This window comes from Hyaena hyaena, unplaced genomic scaffold (genome assembly GCF_003009895.1).
Source record: "Hyaena hyaena isolate Hyena2069 unplaced genomic scaffold, ASM300989v1 scaffold_82, whole genome shotgun sequence".
NCBI classification, from domain to species: domain Eukaryota; kingdom Metazoa; phylum Chordata; class Mammalia; order Carnivora; family Hyaenidae; genus Hyaena; species Hyaena hyaena.
In genome coordinates, this window is record NW_024080713.1 from 383,864 (window position 1) to 399,810 (window position 15,947).

General features: G+C 41.4%; 1 protein-coding gene across 1 annotated transcript in view; it reads right to left on the reverse strand.

Annotated features, from left to right (window-relative positions):
• Window positions 1-15,947, reverse strand: part of CREB3L2 (cAMP responsive element binding protein 3 like 2) — a 120,375-nt gene that overhangs the window by 38,197 nt on the left and 66,231 nt on the right. Inside the window, exon 2 of the mRNA XM_039234020.1 lies at window positions 9,747-9,963. Coding sequence (XP_039089951.1) covers window positions 9,747-9,963 — 217 coding nt within the window. The remainder of the gene's footprint in view (window positions 1-9,746; window positions 9,964-15,947) is intronic.

Here is a 15,947-nt window from a genome sequence, read left to right on the forward strand (position 1 = left end):
ACACAGAAATTTATTATTCTAACTTAAGGATGGTTTTTGAATTGGAAAGAAGTTTAAGGCCATCAAACTCAGATACGTCACTTTGTAAGGAGGAAACTGACACACAGGTCTCCATCACACAGCAAATTAGTGGCAGAACCCAGGTCTCTGCACTCCCAACCAGGAATCTTTCCATTAAAGAAACAACTAAAAAATGTAAATAAGTCCTGTGCACAGATATGATTATTGTAGTATTATTTATAAACACAAAGCACTGAAAATAACCAAAACAGTAAAGAACAAGGGCAAGGTGAATGAATTATGATGCAACCATACGTGGAGCATTTATGTGGCCAGTAATATTACACATATAAACTCTTTTTAATGACAAGGCAAAGAAAGACTTATTGTAGAATATTTTTAAAAATCTGTATATAAATTTATATACTATTAATGAAGAAAGTGATAAGAAAATAAGACTGAAAGGAAATGTGTCAAAATGGTAAAATTCTCTGTGGAGAATAATTCAGAACATGAATGGATGGGTTGTTTTTTTTTTTTTTCCTTTAGATGATACACTATAAATTTTCTGTGCTGGAATATCCTGTGCCTGGATATCACACATGGACATGACCTTATTCTACCTGTTCAACTTTACACCACGCGATAATAATTATTAGACAGGAGTCCCGGTGGCTCAAGGGGTCCATCCAGAGTCCCTTGTCTCAACAAGGGTCAAAGAGTATTTTCATATATGTTATAAACTGTACAACTGGCTTCAACTCTTCACTCAAGCCCCCCATCACCACCATGTAATTTTGCAATGCCTTCCCACTAATCCCTACCTGGGATTGGCCACATGACTTGCTTTGGCCAAAGGGATGTTAGCTTCCTAACTCAAGTAGAGTCTTGAAATGGCCCTTGCACTACTGCATTTACACACTCATCCTACTGCCATCCTAATGAAAAGGATGTGCCAGGACAATGTACTGACTCCAGGAGAAGGGGGACAGACATGTGAAACGGTTTGTCCCCCAAATGAGCCTGACCAAGATCAGCCAACACCCAGCCTTAATTATGTGAGTGAATCTGGCTGAAACTAGCGAAATCACTCAACTGTCCTCCACCTAAAGCAGCCAACCTCCCGCCAAGGCACAGACGTATGAGCTATAATAATAAATGACTGTTGTTAAAGCTAATGGTTCTTGAGGTGGTTTGTTATGCAGCAGTATAGCTGGCTAATACAATATAGCTGAAAGTGTATGCAAGGAATTAAATCCATTATATCAGAACCTCTTGCAACAAAAGGGCTGCACCTACCTGCCATAATAGTTCCTCTAAACCATCATTTGTGAACCATATCAATACATTTGTAGATTGACTGATTAAATCTACCAGTTATGTCATAAAGTAAATGACGTCATCTGAAGAAAGTCAGCCAGTAAGAAGTTTGGTGAGAATAACATTCTAGTGGTAGTTGACATTAGAGAAAAGAGCTTTCATCCTAAATGACTCAGTGTTGGCTTATGCTCTGTTCCTCACTGGAAATAAATATCAAATCAGAGAAAACAAAATGACAAATGTAACCTATGAGGTAGAGGGTTAATAAAGGATAGAGTGAAAGGGAGTGAAGAGAACATGCATTACAATTTTTCCACCTCACCTCATTTTTGTAGTTTTATTTTATGGGTGAAAAGATCAGTAGAGCCATCGTGGCTTAGAACTGGAATTATCCTTTGATGTTTGAGTTAATGGCTAAACTACAAAAACAAAAGTCAGTACTCTTGACATCCTCTAATGTCTAAAACCTGAAGCTCAGATATTGGGTGAAAAAAAATTTTTTTCCTAAATTGTGTTTACTTGCCTTTTAAGTTTCATTTCACAAGGAAAATATCCCCCAATAAGGTCAGCAGTACATACTGTGGGGAATAAGACTAATAACCCCCATATCATCCGATTTTATTCAAATGGCTTCTTGTCAAAGGCCAAAGTCAATTGGCATGATTCTGCAGCATCACCACTTAGCTATCAGCAAGAAAATAAAAATAAGCCACTGTTGGCTGGTGGTGAACAAGTCCTTCCCATCCAAGGACGAAACGGAGCTGCTATGGGAAATGGGGCTGGACTCTAAGAGTACCCACGGCAGGGTGCACGGAGGGGCCAGAAAAGACACAAAATCGAAGCCAACACAGAGGCAACACCACAGTGTACATCCTCAATCACTTCCACATGTGCTTCATAAATAACAGTATTGATTAGATATTGATTCCTCGGGAAGGGGGAGAAAAAAGACTCAACTCTAAATGTGGAATACCAGTATCCTTATAAATATGTTACATATATATTTAGATATATGTATAGACACATATGTATATTATATTGTGTATGTATATATATTCTTAAAAGAGAAATCATGTGGGGCAGGTCCCACTTATATGATATACACACATATATATGCATTTGCTGTTGATAAAACCTGGCTAACACTGTAAAGGAAATTTTTGTAAATTAAAGTATGCCTCATTTAAATCTTTCAGCATTTGATAACTGTTTGCTCTTAAAAATTTTCCGAAGGAGCTGGCAAATCTTGACTGAGACTTGATGTAAAAATCTCTTAAAGGAGAAAATGCTAAGGCTGGGTTCTGGAGGCTGGGAGAAAGGCAAGAATTGAGTCAAGTATGTCAGAATCATGTTAATGTTTGTTTATTTTTGAGAGAGAGACACACACACACACAGAGTGTGAGCAGTGGAGGGACAGAGAGAGAGGGAGACACAGAATCAGAAGCAGGCTCCAGGCTCTGAGGTGTCAACACAGAGCCCCACACAGGGCTTGAACTCACGAATGGTGAGATCATGACCTGAGCCAAAGTTGGATGCTTAACCAACTGGGCCACCCAGGTGCCCCAGAATCATGTTAAACTATACAGTCCACCATATATTTGAATGAAAGTTAGTGGCCTGTCTGCCCATGGTTCCTGCCCTGAGAGCCTTAACCCTGAAATAACCATCAGTCTTGAGGGACATGATGAGGTGTTGAAAATAGTAAAAATAGCAAACACTTAACTGTGAGCATTTACTATGTGCTAAGTATTGTTCTAAGAGCTTTATATATATTAATCCTAAGAGTAACCATGAAAGGCATGCACTACTACTACCCATATTTTATAGACAAGGGAACTAAGGGATTAAATAACTCACCTAAAGTTACCCAGCAGGTGTGCATTAGACCTGGGATTTACAGGGTGTTCTCCTTGCCACTCTGGGATATTGTTTTTCAACAGATCAGCGAAATAGGTCACTAGTCAAATGTGACTGCTATTTCCTTAATGTGTTTTGAGCCCATAATTAGCCACTACGAAAGGTCCAATATTGGTTCTTACTATATTCTCACCTTGGTTTATATAAAATTTGAATCCAGTATTTCTGAGGTAAAGATTCCCAGTTGAAGACCAATGAATAATAGTTAAAATTTTTGAGTGTCACTATGTGCCAGGAACCATTCTAAATGTTTTCATGTATTAGAGGGACCTCTGTGGTCCTAAGCCTGGGTGGCTTAGTTGGTTGAGCATCAGACTTCAGCTTAGGTCATGATCTCATGGTCTGTGAGTTCGAGCCCCACGTCGGGCTCTGTGATGACAGCTCAGAGCCTGGAGCCTGCTTCTGATTCTGTGTCTCCCTCTCTCTCTCTGCCCCTCCCCCACTCATGCTCTGTCTCTATTTCTCAAAAATAATAATGTTAAAACAATTTTTTTAAGGTATGTGGGATGGGGGTGGGGGGGAAGCATCATTATCCTTCTTGCCTGTTAGATAAAGAAAATAAAGGCAATACCAAAAAAGGTGATGAATAGACAAAGAGCGTATATCATAAGCTCAGGCATCGGACTCAGAGAGGGCGACTGCTCCTCTCCTTGTCCCACCTCACCTCAGAGTCTCCAGCCCATCCACATAGAGGACCCAGGTACCCTCTGTGGATAGATGAGCAACACGTCTTCCTTTTCTACTCCTCAATCTACACCCTCTATGATGGCCACTCTGACTGACTGACGCTCTTGTCTGTAGCTCAAACTAAATGTGATAAAGATATCGCTGTTCATTGTCTCTCTGTGACTTTCTTTCAGGTCTCACCTCCTTGGAGCCTTTCAACATCAAGGTATCTGTAACAATGATGCCTGGAAACTCGTCCCCTTTACTCTACATACTGGGCCATGCACTAATCCTGTTCTGGGCTTCATCTAGTTATTTCAAAATCCATGATTTCGTTGCCATGCGTGTTACATGCCTTTCCTTCTCTCCCTGTATTAGCGATCCATGTCCAGGCACACCATCCATGCTCGGGCACCATCAGCCAGACTTTATTTTCTTCTTCCGGTCTTTCCCAAAACACCACCTCACTTTCCTAAAAATCTATTTCCCTCCCAAACCTCGAGTCTTGGCTTCCACCAGGCTTCCCATTTACTGGCAGAACCGCTCATCTTTAGCTTGCAGACTATTGTTTTCATTCCCACCTGTGAAAACAGCTCCATAAATTTAGGGTATCCGTAGTAAGCCAGCTTACCCAGCCATCCTTTGCCCCTGCTAGCACTAAAAGCCCAACTGGCTTAATCAGAAGGAAGATGATTATTATTTATGTTCCTAATCCGATCCCCTCTAGAACCTGGAACAGCCACAGTCACAATCCCTTATTCTACCCAAAATAATGTGTGTGGTGTAAATATTGTATTAGGTCACTCTCGTACTAGTATATTTTATGCTGAGTCTGTTGGTATTTTATGTATGTTCTAATTTTGTTCCCCTATCATCTGGGAGGGTAGTGGCCTTGTCTCTCCCTGAACAGCGTGACTCCAGCACTACAAAGTTTCTTCTTCAGGAAGAAGACTGAAATTAAAGAACAAAGCAAATGAATACATAGTTTCCCGAGTTAATTACAAAGGAACATGACTAAAAGAGAGTAATTCGTGAAGATACCTTCCATGTGGTGAGGCACAAGACTTGGTCATTCAAATATAAGCTTTTTTCTCCCTCAATCCCAGTATAAAAATATCCACATTTTACTTGGATGTTTCTGCTTATCTTTTTATAACCTTCTCTTTCTCTCTCTCCTTCCCTCTCTCTCGGTTTTGGTAGAACAGAAAACCCTGCCCAGCATCTGGTTAACAGCCTTAATCATGGGGAGAAATGAATGAGCTGGAAGCAGAATGTCTTTCTGGTGGTTTTGAAGGCCGAGCCCACACTCTGACGACTGGCCTCTGTGGTTGCTGAGCCCACACGAAGTTCTTTAGCTCTAGTGTTTCAGAGAAGTCTACGGTCGTATTCAGTCCTGAAGATAGATGACTCCTATGTAATCTCAGACCAGTTTCTCAACCTCTCTTTGCAGGGGGTGCGGGGGAGGGAGGTGGAGGGTGGCAGTCACAGACTCTTTTGAGGATCTAAAAAAAGTTACATATGCTCTCAGCAGAAAAAATGGCAAATGTAGATAGCCCAAAATATTGTATATCATTTTAGGGGTCTACATTCCATCCGGGTCCATGGTAAGTTAGGAAGGTAAGAGCACCTAATATGCCCTATGTAGTTGGTCTGGGGTTCAAGGAGGGAGGGAAGGGGAGAAGAAAGACGTAGCAGGAAGAGAACAAGGAAGGACAAAGAAAAAGAAAGAAGTAGGAGACAGAAGAGAGGGTAATGGGGAGAAAGATGGAGGAAAAGAAAGAAAAAAAAATAAAGAAGGAGACAGTCTACTCTAACTGTTCATCATTTTCTTTTAGGCTTAGAGGCACCTACAGAAGAATTCCACTTAATCTAAGTAGAATTGGACAAGGAGATCTGAATCACTGGCTTTCCCGGGTATAATGAAATAACTGACTATCCATCACTGGAAACAATGACTCCTAGTTTTGCTTACGCTATTTTCCCAAAGCGAGAGAAAAAGAATATTAAATTTAATGCGAAGATCAATTTTTAAATGCTGCCTACTTACATACTGCCTAAAGAACTACCACCCTTTTCCAACTGGAAGGGGCTCTGTTTGACAGAAGACGTGGTGCAAGAGGGATCCTTGGGGCTGATCCTCCCTCAAGGTGGATGCAAACTGGGCTTCAAATAAATAAAATAATTCTGTTCCCGAACATCTCTCTGTCTACACAAAACTCAGAAAAATACTGGAAGCTAAGACCTAGACAAAGCTTTCCTGGGTATACATGTACACTGTCTAACTTTGATTTCACACAGGCCAAATGGCTACCCTCCTTGTTCATTACCCCCTAATTACACATGCGCTTTTGCTGGCATACGAAGGTGGTTTTAACTCAGAGAAATACCGATACTTGAACATGAACGATGGATCAGAAACCCTTTGCAAAATATATCTAACCCACCATACCTGTTCTCAGCAAATTACCAGCAAAGCCTATAGCATACATAGAAGAAGGCTAGAGGTGAGGGAACTGAATGAAGTGTGCTTTGGTCTAATGATAAGAAAGCCTTCCCGGAAGAGATTCACTGATTCTTTTTCCCTAACACTAAACTATTAGCATAGGTGGCCCCCTTGAATTCCCCTGTATTGTATTCATACTGATTACAATTAAAATACAAAGAAACAGTTTCATTATAGAGGAGAAAGAGACTTTGAACTTTTGGAAACCTGCTTATTTGCAATCATTTCACTATGAGACACAAACTGTCTCATTCATGCAACATTTCCTATGATCTTCCTTGGGCCTGCTCTCTCTGCTCTGAATTTCTACAGTTTAATTTCCTCTTGGGACATTTCTATTCTGTCTGGTAAACTACTGGGGGTACAGGGCATTTTCACTAGACTCTGAGCTATTATAGGCGGGATCTAAGTTTCACTATCGTGCACTGCAGGTATCTAGGACAGCGTCTGACACACAGAGGGTGTTCAGCAAACATATGTGGAATTGCAGGGGAAAGTGAGTCTGCCTGATTATTTAGGCCTTTTCTGATCTGCATATTCTGCAACAGCAAGGCTGCAGAATGGCTGGCCACCCCACAGTTCTATAATCATCTGAATATGATATAATGTGGCTCTATTGTTACCAATAGATAACACTCTGCACTCGCAGTTTCCTCTGCCTAGAAGCCTCTTCTTGAAACATCTAGCTCTTTTCCTCATCTGCTGATCTCTGCTCACACATTAACTTCAAAGATAGGCCTTTGCGGTCTATCCTATTTAAGATTTCAATTCCTCCTCCCCTGTTATGGTGTGAATGCTTGTGGCCCCACCCCCACACCCCCAAAATTCTCATGTTGAAATCCTACTGCCCAACGTGATGATATCAGGAGGGGGGCCTTTGGGAGGTGCTTGAGTCATATGAGGGTGGAGCCCTCATGAATGGAAACAGTGCCCTTATTAAAAAGACCTCTCAGAGCTCCCTCGCCCCTTCTACCAAGTAAGCATCCAACAGGAAGTCTGTAACTGGAAAGGGCTCTCATCCACCCACGCTGGCACCCTAATCTGGGCCTTCCAGGCTCCAGAACTGTAAGAAAGTATTTTTTTACTGTTTATAAGCCATGTGGTACTTTTGTTACAGCAGCCTGAATAGACTAAGATGCCTGCCCACCTCCTCCAGCAAGTCTCTATCCACTCTTCTGATTTCCTTTTCTGTATGTCATTGATCACCATCTAATAAACCATATATTTTATTTTTTCTTTTTCTTATTTTCTACATCACCCCCATCTCCTAGAATGTAAGCACCACAAAGACAGAGACCTTCGTGAATTGTATTCACTTTTTACCCTCAATGCTTAGAACGGTGACTGGCAGGTTACGTACAAGGTAGGGACTCAATAAATCGTTAGGAGGTGAATTTTTAGAGTGAATCATAAAACATTTATAAAATATCTACTTCTACTTGGCACTGTGCTCGCTCCTGTACAAGACAGCTGCGAAAGGCCCAGAAATATCACTTGATCAAATGCATGCAGCCCAGTGTATCTGCATAGTTAGAGAGCAAGCAGTGGACGGGACAGAAGAGCATCCCTGATGCCATCACCAGAGGTTAGGAACGTGCTTCAGTCTTTTCTATACCTTCTCCCTTAACAAACTTCTACACCATTAATTCAATGATTTACTGAAATAGCTGCTTATCAGATACCATCAAAGTATCAAGCACAATGCTAGGTACCAGGAACGCATAATCATACTTGCTCAGAAGCCAGTTGAAAACAAAGACCAGAATAGAAAAATAAATAATGGCTGGAATATAAGGACAAATGTAATAGTCTCTACACAAGTGGAAAAGCTAAAGCAAATAAACAAACAAACAGGAACAGTGCTGTGAAAACATGAAGGGTGACAACTTCCAGATGGGAGAGTCTGGATGACACGGAGTTGGGTCTTGAGGGGTAGGTGGGAACCTGACTAGCAGAGCAGGCAAAGGTAAAGGGAACCTAGAATAAAGAAAGCAATGTAAGAAAAGTCATGGACTGGAAAAGTCAGTGCCAGAGCCGCACAGACAGGGAAAGACGGAACAAGGTGGGGCAAGGAGGTATGATCAGCACACAAAGGGGTTAGAAAGCTATGCTGTGAGGTCAGCTTCATCTATAGAACAGTGGAGGACTATTTGAGATTTTGCAATAGGGAATGAATATGAACAAAAGTGAATACTGATGGCTAGAAACCCAATATCCCATTTCATTGTAGATTGTTGCTGGGGAAGTTGAGAAATCCTCCCCAAAACCTTCCTGATCACCTAAGGCCTTGCCATCTTCTTACACTTCCTGGTTTGAAATAATAATGATTGCAACAGCAGCTAAGAACAGTGTCCTTATTATTAGCAGCTAAGAACAAAATCCTGGGCTAGGCACTGGCATATATTCTGATGTTTAATCTTCATAAGACATGAAATAGATGCTGTTTTTATCCTACTTTTACACGTGAAGAAGTTAAGTAGTTTGCCCACAAGCAGTCACTGAAATAGAACTTAAACTGAGGTCTGACTGCAGAGCACGTAACCTTAACCACCACACTTAGCATACACTTTTATAGTCAGTTGTATACATTTCTAATGTTCCCCTACATGATAGGTTCTATGAGAACAATGTGCACGTTTTTTAATTTATATTTCCTTCAACGTCTAGCATGTGAACTCAAGAACTGCTAGGTAAATCAATGGCTACAATTTAAGGTACTGATAGTATGTGATAAAGGACTTCAGACCTGGAAGAAAGTCACTGTTCTGACACATGGTCAAACAGCTTAACGCTTTAAAGCCAAGAAAACTAGATCTTCAACAAATACTGTACTGATAGCACTGATGATGGGCATGAAAGGGTCACCAGGAATGCGAGGTGACCTAGGAATGCTCCCCAAGATCTCATATACATGTGGTCAAGGGTACGTACTGAATATGGGTTAAGAGAATGCCTAAGAAGCTTCTGTGGACAAGAGTGGTCATAAAAATTCTTTCTCAGAAAAAATTGCACGACCCTTTAAACCATTGGAGTTGCTGGAATTATCAACCAAATGGGCCAACCTTGCTTTGCAGATGGATGTTCTGCTGTCCAACCCACAGGGCCAAAGAAAGCCACTACTACCATTCAGTTATAGCAAGTTCCCAGGGCACACAGCCGGGGTTGGGGAAAGTGTCCCATGACTCTCTGCAGTTACCCACAGCCCAAGCCCTAGGCTTTCATGGAGGAGGTATGTGGCTAACATGAGTGCTGAGAATAGTGTAACACACAACCCACGCCCCCAAGGAGCTCAGAGTCAAAGGTTCCATGGTCCCAGATGTTTCCCCTGCCTTGAGTTTACCGTCATTGAAGCTGTCACCGGTGGTAACGTGGGTGAACGGTGACTGGGCCCGAGGCTCCTCACACAGGGAGTAGCTGTGCTCAGCCTGGATGAGAGGCGCCGGGGACGTTGGGGACGGCTCCACCTCCATCGACGCGCTCTTCTCCGAGAGGAAAGGGTCGTTAAGGAGCTGACCCAAGACGTTCTGGGAAAACTCATCCAGAAGTTCTGAGAAGTGCTACGAGACACAAAGGAGGAAGAACTCAGTTTCTCTGAACCATGATCTGACATTTACACAATATCCTAAGGCAAATACGTCACCTACTGCTTCAAATGAAGCCATTTATATACAATGTCCAGTTAATCTATTGCTCTGTAGCAAACTAGCCCAAAGTTTAGTGGCTTAAAATAACTATCATTTATTATTCCTCACTATGCGGTTGGCAGGGCAGACAACCTGATTTCATCTGAGTCGGCTGTGCCGAAAGGTTGGCTGCGAGCTATGTGAGGCCAGGCCAGCAAGATGGCTGGACCCTCTCCTCAGAGACTGCGTCAGGCCAAGGTTTCCTCACATGATGGCAGAGATGTTCTAACAGGGAGAAAACCAAACCTGAATGGCCTCCGAAGGAACACATCATCACTCCCTCCACGTTCTTTTGGCCAAGGCAAGTGACGAGGCCAGCCCTGACGCATGGGATGGAAAACAGACTCTACCTCTGGACAAGAGGAACGGCAAGATCACAACAGAAACGCGTGTGGGCGGAGGACAGCACAACTCCCTGGGGGCCATAACCGTAACCACCTGCCTGAGGTGGTTTTTCACTGAGAATATTTTAAAATACACTCTATCCTCTATTTCTATAGCACGGAGGTGCTATTTATAGCAAGGTGCCAAGTTCAAAGACATCAGAGGCAGCTTCCCTCTGCTCTCCCCAACCACCTGGACTCTCTGTTCCCCTCCGATTTTTCCTTCATCTCCTTAATCTCTTCTCATCCTCCATCTCCAGCACCACTGACTCACTAACTGACACCATGCCGTGAAGATGACACAGGAATGGTCTATACACCTATTCACAGGGACTCCTGCGTCCCTTACTCCAGGTCCCCCCTCTAACGGAGCTGCAGCCTCATCCACTTTCCCTCACTGACAGGGGGATATTCATATACAAGGATCTGCAGAACAGGGTTTTTTCAATCTTGGCACTACCAACATTTTGGACTGGGTAATTCTTTATTATGTGGGTGGGGATTTTTTGTGCCTTACTGGATGTTTAGCAGCATCCCTAACCTCTACCCACTCAGTGCTAGTAGCGCTCTCCTAGTTTTAAAAACCAGAAATGTCTCCAGGCACCGCCAAATGTCCCCGTTAGGAGCAGGGAGAATCATCCTTGGTTTAGAAATGCCACTACAGACATTAAAAATAATAATAACAAAATTAGGGGCGCCTGGGTGGCTCAGGCAGTTAAGTGTCTGACTCTTGATTTAGGCTCAGGTCATGATCTCACAGTTTTGGGATCAAGCCCTGCATCAGGATCTGCTGAGCTGACAGCATGGAGCCTGCTTGGGATTCTCCCTCTACCCCTCTCTCAAAATAAATAAATAAACTTGGGGCACCTGGCTGGCTCAGTCAGTTGAGCATCCAACTTCAGCTCATGTCACAGCTTGTGGGTTCAAGCCTTATATAAGGCTTTGTACTGACAGTATGGAGCCTGCTTCAGATTCTGTCTCCCTCTATCTCTGCCTCTCCCCTGCTCACGTGCGGGCATATTCTCTCTCTCTCTCTCTAAAATAAATATTAAAAAAAAGAAAATCTTTAAAAATAATAAACTTTAAAAATAATAACAAAATTAAATTAAATTTCAAAGGTCACCTTGGCACCTGCTGCTAGAGCTACTTACTGATTAAATTTTAGGGACACTTCTGGTATAGAAAGGAAGTTACAAAAGTAGATACAGCAATAGGAGAACTGGTTGCAAATGGTGATGCTTGGGGTAGGCAATGAGACTCTTGGGATCCCCATGGATACTACCACTGAATTGTCAGTGAAGGTGTTCTGAAGTGAATGCAGCCTGGGGACAGGAAGGCAGGGGGTTAGAGCTTTAAGATGATGGCGCTTGTAGGACAGAACCTCTCCTCTAATAAAGGCGAGACAGGGACAACAGGGAAGAGGCCCTTGTAGGCTGGGTCCTCAAAGTAGAGTTAAATTGGTGGATTTCACCAATATCATCAACATGAGAAATGGGTGCATCCAACTGGGACAGAGTATAGGGAAGCCACGGGCCTTGGGCACAGGCTGATATGCACCGGACATCTATATGAATAAGAGAGGTACTAGGGGGAGTGTTCTCTATACACAGATACATTTAGAACTGCAGAGGCCTTGGAAGCATCTCAGCAAGAATTCCCAAAGGTCAACTGCCTGCATCACAATTACCAGGAGAGTTTTGTTTTTGTCATTTTATAATGAAATATTTTAAACACTCAGAAAAATTACAGAAAATAGTACCAAGAATGACTATGTATTCATTCTTTTGGAAAACAAATCTTATTTTCCCATGTTTGCTGCTACAACCTGTTCTTCTTTACTCTTTCTTTTTAAAAAAATATACATGAAGGGACTTATTAAAGCCCCCGACCATTTTCCTTCCTCCCTCCTAAAGTTACCACTATCCTGAACTTGGTTATTATCTCCATTCAAGTCTTTACATTCTTACTACATATATATGCTTCCATTATACACATATGAACTTTTTAAACTTTAAATAAATAGTACTATACCTTATACATCTTTCTGCTACTTTACGGTCTCCAAAAATATTTTTTAGATTTGTTAATATGTACACATCCAGCTCTATGACATTCACCTGAACTTCTGGGATGTATCCAATTGTACTCATCTAGTTCTTCTTGAGGGATATTTAAAGACTTTATTTATTTATTTATTATTTATTTCTAGAGAATATGCAACTAAGCAGGGTGGGGAGGGGCAGGAGGAGAGGGAAAGAGAATCTTTGTTTCCCCTGTGAGGGCTACATATTTTATTTCTGACAACTGGTCTTATACACTTTGCATTGCATTTTACTTTGAGGTAACTGTATATAAGCCGTTCGTGAATTATGTATTATATAAACTTGTTTTCCTTTATAGTATTTTTATTTATTTATTTATTTTACACAATTTACTTATTTAAAGTTAGTATTGGTATCAGGAATGGAACCCACTGATTTATCACCGGGTTACAACACCCAGCGCTCATTCTAACAAGTGCCCTCCTTAACCAGCATCACCCATTTAGACCATCCCCCAAAACCCTTCCAACAACCCTCAGTTTGTTCTCTGTATTTAAGATTCTCTTATGGTCTGTCTCTGTTTCTCTGTTTTTATCTTATCTTTCCTTCCTTTCCCCTATGTTCATCTGTTTTGTTTCTTTGCAAATGGCAAGGTTTCATTCTTTTTGATCATTGAGTAATACCTCATTGTATATTTATATTTACACCACATCTTCTTTATCCATTCATCAGTTGATAGACATTTCTTAATCCCTATCACCTATTTCACCAATTCCCTCCACCTACCCTCCCCCATCTGTAACCATTAGTTTGTTCTCTATAGTTAAGAGTCTTTCTTGGTTTGCCTCTCTTTCTCTCTCTTTTACTCTTTGATCATTTGTTTTGTTAAATTCCATATATGAGTGAAATCAATACAGTATTTTTGTTTTTCTCTTACTGACTTATCTTAAGCGTAATACTCTATCCAGATTGTTGCAAATGGCAAGACTTAGTTCTTTTTTATGGCTGAGTAATATTCCATTGTGTATATAACATATCTTCTTTATCCATTTATCAGTCAATGGACATTTGGGCTCTTCCCATAATCCAGCTATTGTTGATAGCACTGCTATAAACATTGGGGTACATATGCCTCTTCAAATCAGCATTATTGTATCCTTTGGATAAATAGAAACTACCATACTGTTCTCCAGACTGGCTGCACCAGTTTGCATTCCTACCAACTGTGCAAAAAGTGCTCCCCTTTCTCTGCATTCTTGCCAACATCTATTGTTTCCTGAGTTGTTAATTTTAGCTATTCTGACAGGTGTGAGGTAGTAAGTTATTGTGATTTTCTCTAGTATTTCTCTGATAATGAGTGATGTTGAGCATTTTTCATGTGTCTATTAACCATTTGGATGTCTTCGTTAGAAAAATGTCTATTCATGTCTTCTGCCCATTTCTTCACTAGATTATTTGGTTTTGGGGTGTTGAGTTTGATAAGTTCTTTATAGATTTTGGGCAATAACCTTTGATCAGATATGTCATTTGCAAATATCTTCTCCCATTCCAGGGGATGCCTCTTAGTTTTGCTGATGGTTTCCTTTGCTGTGCAGAAGCTTTTTATCTTGATGAGATCACAATAGTTCATTTTTGCTTTTATTTCTCTTGCCTATGGAGACATATTTAGTAAGAAGTTGCTGCAGCTAAGATCAAAGAGGTTGTTGCCTGTTTTCTCCTCTAGGGTTTTGATGGATTCCTGTCTTATGTTTAGGTCTTTCATCCATTTTGAATTTATTTTTGTGTATGGTGTAAGAAAGTGGTTCAGTTTCATTTTTCTGCATGTTGCTGTCCAGTTCTCCCAGCACCATTTGCTAAAAAGACTATCTTTTTTCCATCGAATATTCTTTCCTGCTTTGTCCAAGATTAGTTGACCATACATTTGTGGGTCCATTTCTGGGTTCTCTATTCTGTTCCATTGATCTGAGTGTCTGTTTTTATGCCATTACCATACTGTCTTGATGCTTACAGTTTTGTAATACAGAATGAAGTCCAGAATTGTGATGCCTCCAGCTTTGGTTTTCTTTTTCAACATTACTTTGACTTTGTAGAGCCTTTTCTGGATCCATACAAATTTTGGAATTGTTTGCTCTAGCTCTGTGAGAGAGAGAGAGAATCTGAAGCAGGCTCCACTCCCAGCATGGAGACTTCATGGGGTTCAATCTCATGACCATGAGATCATGACCTGAGCCAAATCAAGAGTTGGATGTTTAACCAACTGAGCCACCCAGGCACTCCTAAATATTTTATCATTATATGTGATACTATAATAAACATTCTTAAACATGATTGGAAATTTAAAAAAATACATAACCTGTGACCTATCTTTAGAGATTTTGAGCTGTTCAAAAGCAACCATATTAAATCCACCACTGCCACCTGTGCTTCTAATGCTTACTTTAGTTTTTCAACCCCTGAAGATCAACCCCTTCCCAGCTCACCTCCCCTATTCCCCTCCCACATGCTCCACTTTACAATTAATTCTCTAGAAGCTTATACTGTCCCCAGAGGTTGAGATATGCCCAAGTTAGAGGAAGATTCATGGATTTTGCAGCTACCATGTGATAAACCTTAAATAGATAGTGGGGATACCAAATAATAAATAAGAAAATAGAAAAGGCCTATGCCTTTGCTGACCACACGTTGCATACAAGGAACAGAACACCTGCAAGGCTAAGGTTAGGACCCACATTTCCAGACTATAAGATAACCTGAAGTCAGGGTCTGCCTCCCCAAGCAGGTCTCCAAAGACACATTTACTGGTTGTCTCCTGGAATATCTGCACATATCTGACAGAGCTCCTTTTAAGACTAAAATCAAGGTAACAAAAAGAGAAATAAATAACACAAACTTACAAGGCAAACACAAGAGCTGGACTCACAGTCCCTGCATTTCCAAGCCACAGTTCTGTCCTCTGAGCAGCAATATCTACTCTGGCCAGCTGTGCTGACCCTGCTAACCTTCTGGAATCCTCCTCTACCCTGAGGCAAGGCTCTTTTTGATTGCTGAGCTTTCCCAGGGAAGCTGCCAGGTTGGGCTACTTTGCTGACACCATTTTCTTTCTCCTGAGAAGCACTAATGAATGTTTTCATGAACATCCCCCAGATAACCAATAATAAACCTTCTCTAACTCTGCTAACCGTCCCTCAACTCCCCCTACTTTGGGTTTTGTAGCAATTATCATGTTGCCAAACAACATAGCCCTAAATGATAGGCAGTCGTGAAGAACTCACAGTTGTTCCCAAATGTATTATAATAACCTCTACTCTGGAAAAAGAACCCCCTCAGAAGAAGAAACCAACTGCACCTAAGCTCCACCCACACCCAGGAACTTGGCAAGGCGGAGAGCACTGAGTAGGTCCCAGGGTGGGTACTTGTGACTGAAAAAGATATT